General features: G+C 36.6%; 2 protein-coding genes across 2 annotated transcripts in view; one reads left to right on the top strand and one right to left on the bottom strand.

Moving 5' to 3' along the window:
• The window catches only part of LOC124178622, a 107,547-nt gene extending 90,577 nt beyond the window's left edge, over nucleotides 1–16,970 (bottom strand). The window contains exons 1-3 of the mRNA XM_046562107.1: nucleotides 16,870–16,970; nucleotides 13,035–13,363; nucleotides 11,408–11,551 (exon numbers count right to left, since the gene is read on the bottom strand). Of these exons, the coding sequence (XP_046418063.1) occupies nucleotides 11,408–11,551; nucleotides 13,035–13,363; nucleotides 16,870–16,897 (501 nt within the window). The 5' untranslated portion in view covers nucleotides 16,898–16,970. The remainder of the gene's footprint in view (nucleotides 1–11,407; nucleotides 11,552–13,034; nucleotides 13,364–16,869) is intronic.
• LOC124178624 lies at nucleotides 8,934–11,414 on the top strand. Its single transcript, XM_046562110.1, has 2 exons — nucleotides 8,934–10,847; nucleotides 11,152–11,414. The coding sequence occupies exons 1-2, from the start codon at nucleotides 10,376–10,378 to the stop codon at nucleotides 11,160–11,162; spliced, it is 483 nt and encodes a 160-aa protein (XP_046418066.1). The 5' UTR covers nucleotides 8,934–10,375; the 3' UTR covers nucleotides 11,163–11,414.
• Nucleotides 16,971–17,237: the final 267 nt, after the last annotated feature.

Here is a 17,237-nt window from a genome sequence, read left to right as displayed (position 1 = left end):
ACATACTATATGTCGATGTACATACCACTGGAATATATTTTACCCACAAGAAAGCAGCAGCCCGAATAGGTTAATCGCAACTCCGTTGTTGATTAAACTCTATTTACCAATATTTTACGACGCGAAAATTCATTGATATAAGATAGCGCCACCATTAATTTTTCGGCTCGACGCTGAGCCGGCGAGGCCAGGCCACGGCCGAACCCAAATCCCGTGGGCCCCGTCCGCTGCATTTCAACCGATATGATAAATTGACGCTGAAATATATAGGTAAGTATTTGAACAAAACATATGAAACTATTTAGATTTATTATAATTTGCTAGATCGTCGTAGTGTCCATATGAAATGCTTATCAATTTTGAATAACTCGTGAGGGTAACCGTACGTAATTTGCGTGTATAACCTAAAACTTATCGTTGTTCACTTGTGACGAAAATGTCTCTACCGTCGAATAATTAAAAAGAGATAATGAGATCCATTGACAAATTTTTCTGAAGTACATTATTCATTATTCTGCTTTTGACTTTAGATAGAATGTTATTTTAAGACTTGCCGCTAAATGTTGGGGATATATATTTTAACTCCAATATTACGAAAACAAAGTTTGAATCATGAAATATGTTACCTAGTGGAAGGAAAACTGGTTACGGTTACTGCAGTTATAGTTTTGTTAGAGACATATTGAGCCTTGCCGGAAAAGTGAGATATATATATATAGAATATATATATATATATATATATATATACAGATGGCGCGTCGAGCGAATGCGACGTTGATAGGGAAGCAAGTGTGGAGCGGGCGCAGCCATGATGAGAAGCGGTTGGGCAGTTGCGAACAGATAGCGGAAGAGAATAGAGACGTAGTCGAGTGAAATGCGTACGGCAGTTAATGGCCGCGGCGGAAGAGTGTAAAGCGTACGGTAGTTAATGGCCGTCGTTAGGCGACGATTGAGTCGCGTAGTCGAATCAGTGTTGCCACTCTATTACAATTGTAACAGACCTATTACCTTTGAATAGGATTTAGTACGCTAGTACGCCGATAGTCGATCTCTTACGTTTGAAAAAGTAGATCGCGCCAGTAGATGGCGCTGATGGGAAAATTCATCTTCAGCTTACTTTTTCTGCCCTGCAGGCACATGAGCGCTTCTTTAGCAACGATTGACCAATCCTCGCTCGTAAACAGTGAGTGCGCCGAGCCGAGCCGCCGACGGCGCGGACGACAAACGACAAACGAACGACGAATTGACACAAGTGACTTATTCTTCGGTGTGTTTTCCTGGATATTAAAACCAATTCAAAATTAAAACTAATCAACTAATGTCGAGATTTTCGCGATCGGCGCATCGAGATTATTCGAGATGGTCAAAGTGTGAGGAGTGAACTCGGGGCTTTACCGCCGAGCCGCCGACGACAAACGAACGACAAAGTGACAATTGACTTTTATTCTTTGTTGTGTTTTTGCGAATGCTAGAACTAATATCGAGATCTTCGATATGACTTTGGTCAAAGTGTGAGGAGTGAACTCGGGGCTTTACCGCCGAGCCGCCGACGACAAACGACAAACGAACGACAAAGTGACAATTGACTTTTATTCTTTGTTGTGTTTTTGCGAATGCTAGAACTAGTATCGAGATCTTCGATATGACTTTGGTCAAAGTGTGAGGACTGTGACTGTGAGGGTAGCGAGTGCGGAAACAAACTCTCATCCGGGTCGGTATTAAACGAATGTCCAAAGATGAGACGGTAAGTAACATTTTTCATTAGTATATAGAATATTTGACTTGATTTTCTGCTCGTTTTTATAAAAAAAATACCCGTCAACATTTTTCCCAGATTCCTCGTTCCTCGACGAAAGATAGACGATGTTGATTCATCGGATATTGAGAAGGCTGGTCCTTCGAATCCTCCGATATCGTCAATTAATCAGCTGTCTGTTGTGCCAGTAAATAAGTATGTATGACTTGATTTTTTTTCTATAGAAATATATTGTCATCATAAAATAAAAAGTATCATGAAAATTTTGCTCAATCCATTATGACCGTTTTGTGTGTCCTATTCGCTTACAAAAATGTGTCCTATTCGCCCTACAAAAATACTGCTGTTTCGATCCAAAACTTATGGATGATGATTTTAGCAGGTATGCCGATGCCGAAAAGAATTCTGATTGTTCAGAAAGTACGACAACTGATACTGACACTACAACTAGTCTAGCTGAAGATTCCTATGCATCAGATCATTATGTCGAAGAACACTCCAAGAAAAGACGTAAATCGTACCAACAAAGATTCAAGGATAGCTGGCAACACGGTTTTCCATGGTTGGAAAAAAAGTCGGACAAATCGTGCTGCACGGCGTGTCTCAAAACGATTAATGGTGGGTTCACTCACTTAACACGACATGAGGTTACTGATTTTCATATAGAAAATATGAGAAAAGCTGAGAGGACGGTCAAGATTAGTGAGCATTTTAACGACGAAAAAAAACAACAGGAGAAACTGGTTAAATCGGCTGAATTGAAGCTCACGATTTTTTTGCACGAACACAATTTGCTGTTCCTCTTAATGGATCATTTGCCGAAGCTGGTTGCGTCTGTATGCCCGGATTCGAAAATAGCAAAAGCGATAAAATGCTGCCGAACAAAAGCTACGAACTTAACAAAAGACGTGATCGCCAAGGAACAGATATCAGTCATTTCGGAAAAGTTACAAAATTGTGTTTTTTCGATAATAATCGACGAAACTACCGATATCAACACAGAAAAATCACTTGCTATCATAGTGAGATTTTACGATAATGACGAATGCAAGGATAGATTTTTGGGGCTGATAAAAGTACAATTCTGCACTGCGAATGATATCTTTACCGCAATCTGCAATTTTTTCAAAGAGAAGAACATTCCGGTGACAAATATGATCGGTTTGGCGGCTGACAACGCATCTGTAATGATGGGAAATATCAACGGAGTACAAGCCCGCTTCAAAGCTTCTGTTCGTCCTTGGATGCGTTTGTCATTCATTTCATCTGTGCTCTTCAGCTGCAGCTAAAAACTTGCCAAGAAGTTGAGAAGATTTGATACGAGCAGTCTATTCTTACTTCTCGCACAGCAGCAATCGATCTGGGAGATTACAAGAGTTTTAGATATTCGTAGAACTGAAACCTCGCAAACTGTTGCACCCGAGTGCAACGCGGTGGTTGTCTCTTCAAGTAAGTGCGTTACATCGGTTGTGTTCAGGAGTGTGCATGTAATTTTGCATTGTCTCGACTGCTTATTTGTTTACTTCTGTACTTTCTCAACCTCAAACTTGGCATTTTTTTCTTCAATCCAGGCTGCTGTTGATCGGGTGTTACAGAAATGGGAAGCTTTGATCCTTTTTTTCACGCACGAGTGCTTCGAAGATGACTTGCCTGCAACGCAAGCGATTTTTAATCAATTAAAAAATCCCATTTTCAAAGTATATTATACTTTTCTCTCTTACATTCTCGAAAGTGTAAATAGATTGAATCGAGAGTTTCAAGCAGAGAAACCGCAACTACATCTTCTTTTGAAGAGTTTTCGATTTGTTCCGAAACATTTTGAGGAATTACGTGAAAAAGGAATACCTGGATCGTGTTCCGATTAAAAACATTGAAGTCACTGATCCACGAAATTTCATTGCATTGGAGAAAATATATTTCGGAGCAAAAGCTGAAATATTAATGTCAAACGAAAATATCGATCAAAACGAGTTGCGCAACTTCAGAGTGCATGCTTTGGGGTTTTATGTGATGCTCGCGGAACAGATCAAACGAAGGTTTAATTTCGATGACCCGGTTTTATCTTTTGTAAGCTATTTCAATCCGCGCATAGTGTTATCTGGAGAGATTAGCAGTATTGCCACACAAGCACTCAAGTTTTTCCCACACCTCGTGGATGACATAGAAAAATTGAATAGTGAGTGGCGACTTTTGTCGGATTTGGAAGAAATGGAAGCCCAAAAAAATCTTCCCATCGAAGATTTTTGGACTAATATTTTCAAGTTGAACTCTCGATTGGACATTCCAATGTTCCCGAACTTGACAAAATTAGTTAAGGGAGCTTTCCAGTGTGAAATTTTCAAAAAATCGATTTTTTTTTTTGCTTTATCGAATAGTATACACTCTTCCGAACATTCCCTGAAATTTTCATGCCGAAATTCAGATTTTTTCGGTTACTGTACAGCATTTCTTGGAAGAAGGCAACGGAGCGCTACAGCTGCCGCGTCGGCCGTCTGCCCGTGCGACCGTTATTTCTATTGTCTCGTTCCTACCTGCACGTACATGAACTTGGCTCGCCAATTGTCGAAAATGTGAATTCGGACTATTGCATAATTTGGCGTTAATTAGCCGTGAATTAGTCGCGCGACTTATTTTTTTGTCGCACTCAATTTTCAAAAAAAAAAGCGGTTGGAGTGCTAAATTCTTGAAAATCAATCAATCACTGTGTGTCGCAACTAGACCCAAAGCACGTATTCTGCGGCAAGCAGATAGTAGAAATCGCTACGCAGTGTGCTGTGTGCACCTTCAATGAAGGTTATGACCCAATTTTAAAAATTTTGGAGACGATGGGATGCACGATAGGGCCGAGCGCCGCAGATTTCGCCGCTAAGTACAAGAATGCGCGCATCATCCAAGCAAACCGCCAGGCGTCCCTGGACAGCAAAGAGGCGAGGACAGCTCGTCGGACTGAACAATCCATTGAGCACGATCTTTCGAAGAAGCAGAAGGGATATTGCATGGACCTGGCATCGCTGATTGACCGTAAGTAAACGATTTACCTAAAATTTCCTCACTTGAATCTTTGAACGCGTTTTTCTCGAAACAGCATTTTTCAAAACGGTGTCCAACTTGGAGGGCAGAGTTTTAAAGCTATCGAGTTGAATTTTTTACACAATATTCTTAACGTCATTGTTTATCGTGCTATGGAAGCTTTTTTTTTTTTTTGACATCTTCCTATTTTTTTGTAAAAAAAACTGCCAAAAAAAATGCTAAAATCGATACTTTTTTTTCAAACCGGCGCTATTTTTGCAAAAAAAAAAAAAAAAAAAAAGAAAAAAGCCTCCATAGCACGAAAGCCAATTATATACCGATCAATAATCTTTTTGTGTTTTTTGTTTCAGATCAAAATTGTGACCCCCAACGTGGACACCACATCCAAGTGCATTTTCTGCAACAATTGTTTCATCATTTTTATAGATATTAATTAATAAATAAATCGATCTTTAAAAAATTGTTTTGTATTCTTCAATACCCAATTAATATACAAAAAAAAACCAGACCGATTAGACTATTTTTTCTTTAAAAAAAAAAATCGCGAAAAACAGCGATTTTTGGGGCTGTCACACTGGAAAGCTCCCTTAAGGGGATACTCGGTTTGCCACATTCTTCGGCGGCAGCTGAAAGAGTTTTTTCCCAACTTAACTTGATAAAGAGTAAAATACGAAATCGCCTTCATGTCGGCACGTGCGAAAGCATTCTCCATGCTAAAGAGGCGTTGAGCAATAATTTGTGTTACACGTGGGAGCTCAATCCTCACTGATATCAAAATTAAAATAATTGTTCCCGTTTCTATTTCTATCACTTGGGGTGAAACGTTTTTAGCTCTTTCATATTAATACTTGTTTTTCAACTTTCCAGCTCTGTTCTGTCTCATCAAGCATTACGTTTCCATTACAGACACTGACAATAAAGTATGTGAAAAAATGAAGTAATAAAAACCACGTTTTGTTAATATTCGTTATTTATTTGTCAAAAAATTTATCGCCAAACCGCATGATCATAAATATGTACGTGATATAGCTTTTTCTGGTTCCAAAAACGAAAGTTCAGTAATCAGTGGTCGCTTCCGAGTTTTCCCCTTTTTCCCTTTTTTTAAATACAATGCTGAATGTAAATGAATTATTATTTTTTTAGCAATTAAAGAGTTGTAACCGTTCTCATTTCTCATATCACCAACTTATATTCACCCATGGATAAAAAAAAAAAGTTAATTGAGAGGTTCGAACACTGAACCTTCGCGTTGTGAGTGAGGCCTTGCGCCATTCGGCCACGAGCGCATTGGGAAGATCAATGCTAGAAAATGGTACTGACTTATCAGGGCTGTTTGATATATCAACACTGCGTTGTGAAAAACTGTATTTAAGTATTTTTCATTTGATCTGCAGAATGGGTGGTATTTGAAGGATTTTCAGGGGTGACCGAGAGACGTTTAGGGTTTAAGGGGTGATGACCGTGTCCGTCTGGCAACACCGTCAGAGAAATAAACAAGAGAAAATAAGACCAATCGCTACAAAAACAATTTAATACTTCGGGGGAGTGGATAAAACTGAAGTTTACTGATAACTTATCGACTCACAACTATATATACGTAAACATTTCGTGCATCTTTCCCTCTTTTCTCGTTCGTTACGTTTTAGTACGTTTTCTCGCCACCGTCCAATACGAAATAAAATTTTGGACTGGCAACACTGAGTCGAATAGTCACTAACCAGTCTATTATTTATCTTCGTAAATTGTGATAGTAAAATATATATTTATCCTGAAATAAAAAGAAGAAAATAAAGAAAACAAGAAACTTTAACAGTTTATAAATCTAATCAGAACATTTGATTTTAGAAATACAAATAATCTATTCAACATTAATTGTAAAGTAGTATTCCGAAAGTAGCCAGAAAAAATTATGCTGGTTGGGATTGTGCTAGGATCGTATGACAAGATCTTTAAAGCGATTACACAACTTAGATGACATGCCGAGAGTTTGCTGTACAATGTCATCAGTAACACTGTCGAAAGCTACAATGTTATTGTTAGATAGTTCAAAGAAGAGAAGCGTATTCATTGCCGAAGCGGAAATTCTTACAACGCTTAATGCGCTGGAGCTGTTATACAATTCAACACACCATAGTCGTACTCAAAGTTGAGTGCTGCGATGGAAAAGAATCCAACTACCGAATTTCAACTACAAGCAATTTTTTTAACCATCCTAATTACGATAAGAATTGAAGTAACACTATAAAACCAAAAAAGCTTAGCTTACAGTTTATTTGCATACATTATATGTTTTGACTAAAAAATTTTATGCACTACGTAATATTACACTTGAGCGCATAGCAGCCCTGCTTCCTCGGAAGCGAAATGAAGATTTGTTTTTAATTTTTTAGATGAGGTACCTTGGTCTTCAAAAGACTGCTGTGCCAGGTATATACCGAATATGATTGAGATCTGCAGCTTATTCGCTTGATAGCTTGAACACAGCCTGGAAGTTCGAAAGGCATGAGATGAATTCAGCAAGGGCTCCAAGAAAGCACTGAGTTGAAAATGTACAAAATTGTACGAAGCAAATACTGCAAGACAATTTTGAAGAAGTCCAGAATGTGTACGGTAACACCTCGAAAATGGTGTGATGTGGAAAGACTAAAACCCCGAAGGTGATACTGTGCACGTATGGAAATATGACGAAGATGATATGGAGTCAGTATACGGATCGTCGTGATCATTCTGGATGATAAGTAGACATAGCTCGACATACTACGTAACTTGCACATGATTTTCTAAATCTCATTTTCTCAAATTACAACTCATACGAGATATTGGAAAGCAATTTTCGAAATAATCGTCTCTTATTTCACAGGAACTCTGACGCTAAAGGTTGATTGATGCGTCGGGTACACGCTTGACTTTGAGAGGGCCATCAGCTTGACAGTACACGAAGCAACGCATGTAACATTGTTTAATATAATCATTAGAGTGATCCTTAAAAGGTTCAATTTTGTATCTGAACCAGTTTGCACCTGGATCGGTTGAAAATAATAAAAAATTTTTTTTTTTCAAATGTCAGCAAGCTAGTTGAACTAGAAAAGATGCCTGTGAGCATAAATTCATTTTGAGTTTCGAATTTGAGCAGGAACCGCTAATAATCACTGATGATGAAAAATCTATGCAAATAATGAACTTTACATCAGCAGTTTAAACAGTATTTCCATCATAGTGGGGAAATGAGGAAAATATCATAGCTTTGTACGTTGACACTCCTGAAACAATTCAAACTTTGGCAGAAAAATTCTTTGAATGTTGAAGATAAAAAAAAAAGTTGAATCATTTATAATTTAATTACAAATCGATTAGTCGTTATTCCCAATCTGCACTCATCATTCATTACTTGAAGTTAGCGATCGATCATCGTCGCAGAGTATTTTAGTTCTCCAATATTCGAAAAAGTTTTCTAATTTTTTTTGCAGCCAATCTGGGGATCATTTCCAGATAAACTTTTTAAGGACCACTCTAATTATATATGATCTTTTTGTTGAACTATTTTTGAAAACATTTTTTGCAAATTTTTGTAACTGATAGTAAGTGGAATAAAAAAGTTGACAAGTAATTATCCTGTATACGTCGATAGTAACATAAATGCGTACTTGTGTTTTATTTCAAAATATTGACTGATCTATTTGGTAATCCTATTCTTTTTAAAGACCATTCTAAAGCTATGTTATTATATCAAATAATGACATCTCTGCGTAAGCAAATATTACTATGGATGATCAACAAGTTTGTAATTGATTTATTATTTGGAATTGATCATACTATTACATGCTGTGATTAGACGTGAAATAGGTTTCTGTTCCGGAATACAACACAGAAATAAAATCAAAAACCTACATCGTTACAAATAAATCAGTCTTTGATACCAAAGAATTAATGTTCTGTACATGTTCTTGTCAAAAAAATTTCAGCAATTTGGAACCCCAGACACCATAAATGAAAAAATTTGCATATATGGACGCTCCTGACCGACTAAGTTCCTATGTTGACCATCAGTCAACTCTGCCGTCGAGTACAAAGATGGCGGCCACAGTGGTTCACTCTTGAGGCGTCTAGCCACTCTCAAATTTTTTTTTTAATTGGTTGAGGTTAGAAGAGTGAGCCACTGCGGGCGGTCAAACAGCTCATGCAGCTGTCGTATCGTGTTCTTTTATGTGATGAATCATTGTGTTTATTGTGATTTATTGTGTTACCTGAAGTAGTGTAAGAACACTTTTCGGAATTTAGGTCCAGTATTTCTAGTTTCACTAGCGTCAATTAGTATTCGACGTGCAACGCAGAAGCACGTGAAAATATTCTAACGAAAATATAACTAAAAATGGAAGAAAACCAAGCGTCTCGACATTATGTGGACGAAAAGGGTTCGAGGAGTCGAAGAAGTCGATCGAGCAGTGTTAAAAGTCATCACCGCCCGGCTAATCGATATGAAATCGAGCCGGAAAAGGCGAGTACGAGTCGATCGGCAAAAAAAATTGAAGTCCGGTAAAGAAACCGACGTACTGGTTAGTGGGAATTTCTGATACCGTATCATCAAATTTGTGACCGTTTTTTCTGCGCTTATTCACATTGTGAAGTGCAAGAAGTGCGACGGTGACATAACGTTTTCGGAAATGAGTATTCGTGGACTCGGTTTCAAGTTAGTGGTGTCGTGTGACTTGTGTGAACCAACCATAGTCAATTCAAGTCCTCTCATTAATGACAGGGCGTACGACATAAATTGACGAATCGTATTCGCGTTTAGATTATTGAGAATTGGTCAGAAAGGAATCAATAAATTTTGTGGCATCATGGATTTACCGAAAGCCGTATATCACTCGTTTTGCGACACCGTTGTCAAACAAATTCTCACCGCTGCAGAAAATGTGTTTAAAATATCGATGGAAAATGCTGTGAGAGAAAAACAAAAATTACCAGCAGAGATGGAAAAAGGTCCAGGGTTGACTGTTTCTGGCGATGGAACTTGGCGCAAACGTGGTTTCTCTTCGCACTATGGCGTATCGATGATTATTGGATACTACTCAGGAAAAGCGATGGAAGTAATAATTCAATCTTCTAACTGCAAAGCTTGTGAGTATTGGAGTAAAAATCTTGGCACCATTGAATTCGAGCTGTGGAAAGAAGATCATAATGAAGAATGTGCCGCCAATCATGAAGGGTCGGCTGGAAAAATGGAAGTCGCCAGCATAGTGGAAATATTTTCAAGGTCAATGGAGAAATAGAGACAGAGATTCAAAAACGTGTAAACGAATCGTTAATGCCAATCCATACAAAGAAAAAGTGATGAAAAAAGAATGCATAGGTCATGTGCAGAAAAGAATTGACACACGACTTCGTACAGTAAAAAAGAAAAAAGCGGTCTTGGAGGTAAAGGAAAGCTAACCGACAAGTTAATCAACGAGCTAACAGTATATTACGGTCTGGCTATTCGAAGATTCTGCCATTTGAAAGATGAAATGAAGAATACGATTCGGGCGACATTCATGCATAAAATCTCGACCAATGAAAATTTGCAGCATGATAATTGTCCTCTGAGAATTGATGGGTACTTTAGACGAATATGAGCATAAGAATGCACTAGCTCAAATAGTCCAAGATACCATTCGACCTATTTATGAGGACCTCACTGCAGATGATTTGTTAGAATGGTGCGAAGGAGGCTTCACGCAGAATAATAATGAAAGCGTCAACTCCGTCATCTGGTCAATGGCTCCAAAAACGAATTCCAGCGGTGCAAATATCGTCCAAATTGCCACGTACATTGCTACCAGTACTTTCAACGATGGGTATAAGAGTATTCTTCCGATGATGAATGTTTTAAACTTAACAGTCCGAGATCGCAGCTACAGTTATTGCACTACAGTAGACGATGAGCGCTGCGCTACAGCAGACACTGGCGCTCAAAATGGTTCTAAGGAAGCAAGAATAGCACGAAGGGATAGTCAAAAAAGGGTCCAGACTCTTAATCAGCTACCGAAGAAGTCGTCTATGGTCCAGGGATCGCTGATTGAAGGTAGGACTCACCAAAATCGCGCCGTCAGCTGAATAACTGCACGGTTACTTTCTTTGGTGATTATCTCGAAACTACATTTTTTGACCTGGTGCCTTCGAGATCTTGGAAACTATCCGTCCGATTGCTTTCAAATTTTAATTGAATATTCTTAGATACATTATCTACAATGTTACGTAGGATTTTTTTTGAAAATTTTTTTTTTCGGCTCACCATAATTTTGCTAATGGTCAAAAAAAAAAAAGGCTACGCTACATTGTAGTCACACTACTTAAGAATGACTTAAATTTTTTGTTTTTTTTCTCAGATGTACCATAACCGAGTACCAGGTGGGACAAGGACCACGCGTATCGTGTGGAGGACCTCCGCGACAACCAACATCACGGCGCCATTTTTTTAATATTTGCAAATAAAAATTCACAATGTTATTCTTGAAACCCTTTATGATATTAAGTTGAAAGATAAAAATATTCCGGCCCATAGTTTTGAATTTATGAATTAAAAAAAAAAGTGCATTTTTTAGTCCGCCAGGGTGGCCAGACGCCTTAACAAAACCTACTAACCTGATTTTTTTGTTTCAATTCACTTTCCATTTGCAGAAGAGTCCTTTCAGCTTCCAAACAATCCTCGACTAATTCATGCCATGCCAGAAGTATACCGGCACAATGGTAACATAGACGTAGAGGCAGATTGTCTTCTTCAGACACCTAGAATCCATAATTTCATAGTACCGTTCTGTGACACAGTTTTATAGTGCAAGAGCCCAGGACCAAAACCATGTCTCATTGCACCGAGAACAAAATCATAAACAATCAATAGTTTAGATGACCCTAGACCCCACTTGAGGCGTAATAACCTTCAAAAATCCTGCAAGGTCACAGGGACGATTTCTGCTATGTAAAAAAAAAAGCCAGATCATATCACGATATGTCTGACATTGAAGATGTACACTTGGGGACAATGAATCTGAGATGGCACATTTTTTACACTGGACAGTTATGTTGGTAACACAGAGAAACCTACAGCGCCACAGTCGGCCATGTTAGAATAGAATATGAGTCAATCTAACACGTCTTTATCCCCGTGGTATTCTGAGGTTAGATCCTACGGTCATGGGTTATGTTACGTTTATTGAGATTGAGGTTGTTTCGCACTCGGCCGACTGTGGCGCTGTAGGTTTCTCTGCGTTGCCAACATGTCTAGTATAAAAAATTAGTCGTCTCAGATTCATTGTTCCCAAGTGTACATAGGGTTTGTTATTTTATTACTATAAATACTGTTTTCAAACATTTTGCATCTGCCTTGAGCACATTTCTAAAAATGTCAGAAAATTTAGCCGACTCATATCATTGCAATTAACTTCAAATTTGCTTTAAATCTTTTGTATAGCTGCCGAGATTTCCAAAGTACTGTTTTCAATCATTTAGAATCTTGCCTATAATGTTAAAAACGATAAAAATATTTTGGGACGTATTGATGACTGCAACAATGAAAATGAGTCTGACAGTGACTAAAAGCAGTCACGAAACTGTTATTTTCAATAAACATGTTTTACTCACCCTTCATCCCTGTTTTATTTTGTAATATTTATTTCAAAAGTCCTTCAATTTCAATTCGATGGTTTCGGGTAACCTTTTCTTTAATCAACATCTAAGAATTTGAGAGGTGCAACTTATTGCGGAGATGTTAATATGGATAAATACGATTTTTTTTTTTTTTTACCATCGAAAAATTGTCTAATAGGGCCAGACTCAAATTGTTTTATATCGGTTTATTCTGCATCGGGGCAACTTATTTTATTATGTTGAATAGTTTTCACACATTTTGCAATAATATCGACTGGTAAAAATTTATGACATTTTTTAAATGCTCCCAAAATGTATGGCAAATAGTCTTATCGGAAAATTGATTATTTTGTATCAATTGAACCAAATTTACTTATTCATGACATTTTTTAAAATGCGCTCAAGTCAGATGCAAAACACAAAATTTCAGAAAAGGTAATTTTGGGCTCAGATTCATCTAAACTATTGATTCTACATGGTTTTATGTGTGGTGCAATGAGACAGAAATGTTCGTCATGGGCTCTAGTACTATTAGCGAACATCGAACATGAAAATGATATTACATGATCATTACTCAATTATTATTACAGGAAGTATTAAGGAATGTGGATGATGTTCAATTTACCTGAATTGGCAAATATCGGTGTATCTTATTGTGAAGGTCCTGTTCAAGGCCTTCGCCTTCAAAAATTGGGATCAAATAATCATTGGTATTAGCGCATATCCTACAGATTTCACCCCATGATTTACGTTGATCAATTACAGCGGTAGCGTCAAGTATCTCCATCCCAGCACTCACTGCTAGTTTTTCAGGATTTTCTGAAACCTCAGTTACAACAAAGTATTTGCCACCTTGATTACTGTTGTGTCCTACGACATCAGTCGCGTTCTGAATTATTATTGTTGGATCCTCAAATTTAGTCACCATTTCTAGGTGACCAATCTCCATTCTACCTGTACAAAAAAAATTCCAAATTGGTTGTAAGTAATTATCTTATACAGTGAATAATGATAAATTATGTCACTAAGCCTCCAGAAACTATCATTTTGACTGTAATATGGTTATTTGTCAATAATTGAGGTGAGTTCTAAGGTATTTTCTCTAGAATACGTTAACGAAGAATATTTTGAAATGGTCGTAGAAAATAGATTTTTGCGAATCCTGTTGACAATCATTTGTTTTTGCTTGACGCCTGCATTTTATTCCTCTTGCCTGTTATAATTAAACCACCCTACGCTATACATGCTAAAATAGTACTTCATATTTTCAAATATCAAAATCTGAAACATTTTCTAGAACCGACGTCATGTACGACTTTCCTATGAAACATAAAAAATAAAATAAAATGCTGTTGATGCCTGACAATATAAGAACCGTATCTTGTCATCGGACTTATGTATTATTCTTCTAAATGCATGAAAATGAGTCAGTACTGGTGCAATAGGTAACATCGGCTGATTATGTATTCCAGAACAATACCATCTTCATCCGTAGTGTCAATACGACTGATTGTTGATACATCATGTTTATTGGTTATGACTTGTCACCAAAGTTATGTTTTGTGAGTGTAACTAATGAGAGAGTTATTTTTCTACCAAGTGCCAACTATATATTTTCAATTAAAATAAATTACTGTCTAGCTTAATCTCTGGTGAAATTATTACGCACTAACTCCATGAAAATTATCAGTAAAACCATCATTCCCCAGGGATCCTCTGGGTGTTTTTTGTGTGTAACAATAAATAAATTGTCTTTTCCTTCAAAACATAACGATGACTTCATACCCAAAATAGAGTATAATATTTGTAAATTATAAAGTTGGCACATACCACACCAATGACTCTGAGAACCAAAGGATGATCATGAATATAACTGCTCATGTGCATTTCTATTTTTAAACCTTAATCACGTACAGGTGCAAATTCATACCAGTCTAATTGAAAATAAACTGATTTTTTTAAAGAAGGGATTAATTCTAAGGCAGTTTTCACCGATAAAATGATATTTATCAGTGCTATGCAACATTCCACGAGATTTCTTACCCTTTTGAATTCAAATAATTAAAAAAAAAAAAGAAGTCGATATCGTTCTAATGAAAGTGAAGTTATAAACCGTAAAAGTTTCATGATGTAAATTCTTATCTGCGTGTACACCTAAGAATACCAAAAATAATGTAATTGAAGGGTTAATATTTGATCAAACCTTATATGTAAGCAGAACTCTGAAGAGTTAATAATATCAAAATGTACTGATGAAAATATTGTAATAAAACGCTTGTGCCATTCTTTTAGCAGTAGTATTTCTGTAAACTAAATTATATTAAAGTAAGATAAATACATTGAAATCGAAAAATCAATTCGTCCATGGGGTCAAAAATTTGGCTTAAAGTTTATTTCGATTTTGATAAATAAAATTAGAGAAGTTTTCTTCATCGTTTTTTCTGAATGCGAAATAATGATTGCAGGAGATTTGAACAGACTGTAACTATTTGCACACGTACGATTCAAATGGAACAATACTAAAGCCACGCTTGGAAGTCATGGTTAGAAATCACATCTGAATGCATCTTGAAACTATTGAACAAAGAGAAAGGATATTAGTTACTTGCATTCAAGAGTAATAATAAATAACTTGGAAGCACCTGAGCGATTTTTCGGAGATCAACCAAAGTCAGTGAATATCCGTGAGAATAGCCCTCTAATGGTCATTGACATCAGCAGCATTGCTAGTAGATCCTTGCGTGTTGTGGTATTTAGATGGCTACAAAAAACTTTCAGTTCATGTACCAATTGCAGTATTTGCACCTTCTTTTTGTGAGTATTACGACTCTACTCAGTTCATTCCTCTGCAAATAATTTCTGAAATTTTGATTATCCCAACTTAATTGAAAATAATTCCAACAGCAAATGGAGAGATCAGTGCAATATTCAACTGCAATTTTACCATTTCTTACTGTGAAACTGCCAACTAAAATTCGTTTACTTTACAGAAACTAATCAATGGAAACTTCACTGGATAACGAAGCATGTCTGTGCAAAAAGTCTGCTATGCTTGCTAGGATTGTCGTTGAGTTTTTACCGCAAATTTTCGCGGAATAATTTTTGTGCAGCAAATTTACAGTAATAATTGTTTGTTCTTTTGATATAACAGATATTTTGCTGACAGCTTTTGCACAGAATGATTTGCTTGGCTGTTGATAGCAATTGAAGACACACCTTGTTCTAATATTGCTGGCAATACTTTGCAACCAGAGCTGTCTTTTTGCTCCAAAATTCCCACGCATGTTGTTATCTGGGTATTGCACATTGCATACAGCCATTACAATTAGGTAATGCAATTCATTATAAAAACTAATTTGCAAGGTAGAAAAAAAACCTAAGGCAGCATGGAAAAATCGTATTGACACCTAATAAAATCCACGTCATATTATTCTTTGAAATTGGACGTTTATAAAACAATATTCAGTTTGGAGGAATACTATTACTGTTTTCCATCACTTACTCATCCCTATGAGATATTCAAAAATTTGAAAAACATTCACTAATCCTGAACTCTATTAATTTTTAGATCAACTTTTCACATTTTACCCCTAAGCTTGAATATAATTATTCATTTTATCACTTTTATAATTTCTTGCAGGTATTTTAAAAAGATTTATTACATGATCTGAACATTGGATAGACAAAGGAGTTACAGAAAACATAATATGTAAAACATATGCTGAAACGGCAGTAAATTCCATATAATTTAAGAGTTGGATATTCTATTAGATTGATGATACGTGACAATATACGTATCATTTTTCTGACTGACTTAACTGATGCAGACAGTTTTTTGTGATTAGTTGATTAGCTAGAGGTCAATGTGTAGATTAATTAACTAGTAAATCGATTAAGCTAGCCTAAAAATTTAATCTGACAATACGAACTAGCCAAGAAAACCGAAAATACAAATGAAGAATAAAATAAAAATTATGTTTCAAAAAGTTGATTTTAGAAATAAAATGAGTTTTATGATTGTTACGTCTGGCGTAGCGCCACACGTCCCTCCCATTTTTTCCGACCATGAAATGCCTCTACTTGCTAACTCTTCTATGTTCCATAGAGTACCGTTAAAGTCTTTATCCTGTCCTCCTATTTCCATCCAGCCTTACGACACTCGTTACCACCCTTACTCCGCTGATTCTATTCCCTACTATTCTGCTTTCTCACATGATTTCTGCACTCGTATTCTTTCTTCCAAGCGACTTTTATTCTATTTTCCATCAAATACATGTCTAATCCATATCTCATCAAGAATATTTTGAATCTATATCCAACAGGTCAATATCCATTCCATCATTCCAATAAGAAACAGTCAACTCCAATATCAATATTCAAACAATCCACTTTGTTTAACTACAAATTTGAATTTATCACTATTTCAATAAAGCATTTATACATTCAATCATAAACTTTACTTATATCAGTTCTAACTCCTTCCTCCATTCTCTCACTCGAGCGCAGCTACGAGAACAGACCCAAAGGTAACCGAAACATCACAGGGTTCATAATTGCAAGATGAATATACTTTCCTAGATTTCAGCCATGAATCATAAATCAATAAATTCTGAAGACTCCTCAACTTTCCAGCTAAGATCTAAGATTCAAAAAAATACTTCATTTTGTTGATGTTACCAACTTCAAGATGCAACTCATTTATCCGATTCAGTTCTACCTTTCAGAAGGCATTTGAGGTTCTCATTGATCAAATACATGGAAAAATGATCAATTCACACTGTGTGATGTACATAATATTTTGTCTAATTCTCATGCTCATATGTAGTGT

Source organism: Neodiprion fabricii, chromosome 3, assembly GCF_021155785.1.
Source record: "Neodiprion fabricii isolate iyNeoFabr1 chromosome 3, iyNeoFabr1.1, whole genome shotgun sequence".
Taxonomy (NCBI): Eukaryota; Metazoa; Arthropoda; class Insecta; order Hymenoptera; family Diprionidae; genus Neodiprion; species Neodiprion fabricii.
Note: the sequence above shows the minus strand (reverse complement) of the source record. Positions and strands in the feature narration are given on the sequence as shown.

Excerpts from the sequence above, each read along its gene's own strand:
- LOC124178624 (XM_046562110.1), top strand. The coding sequence starts at position 10,376 with ATGGGTACTTTAGACGAATATGAGCATAAGAATGCACTAGCTCAAATA.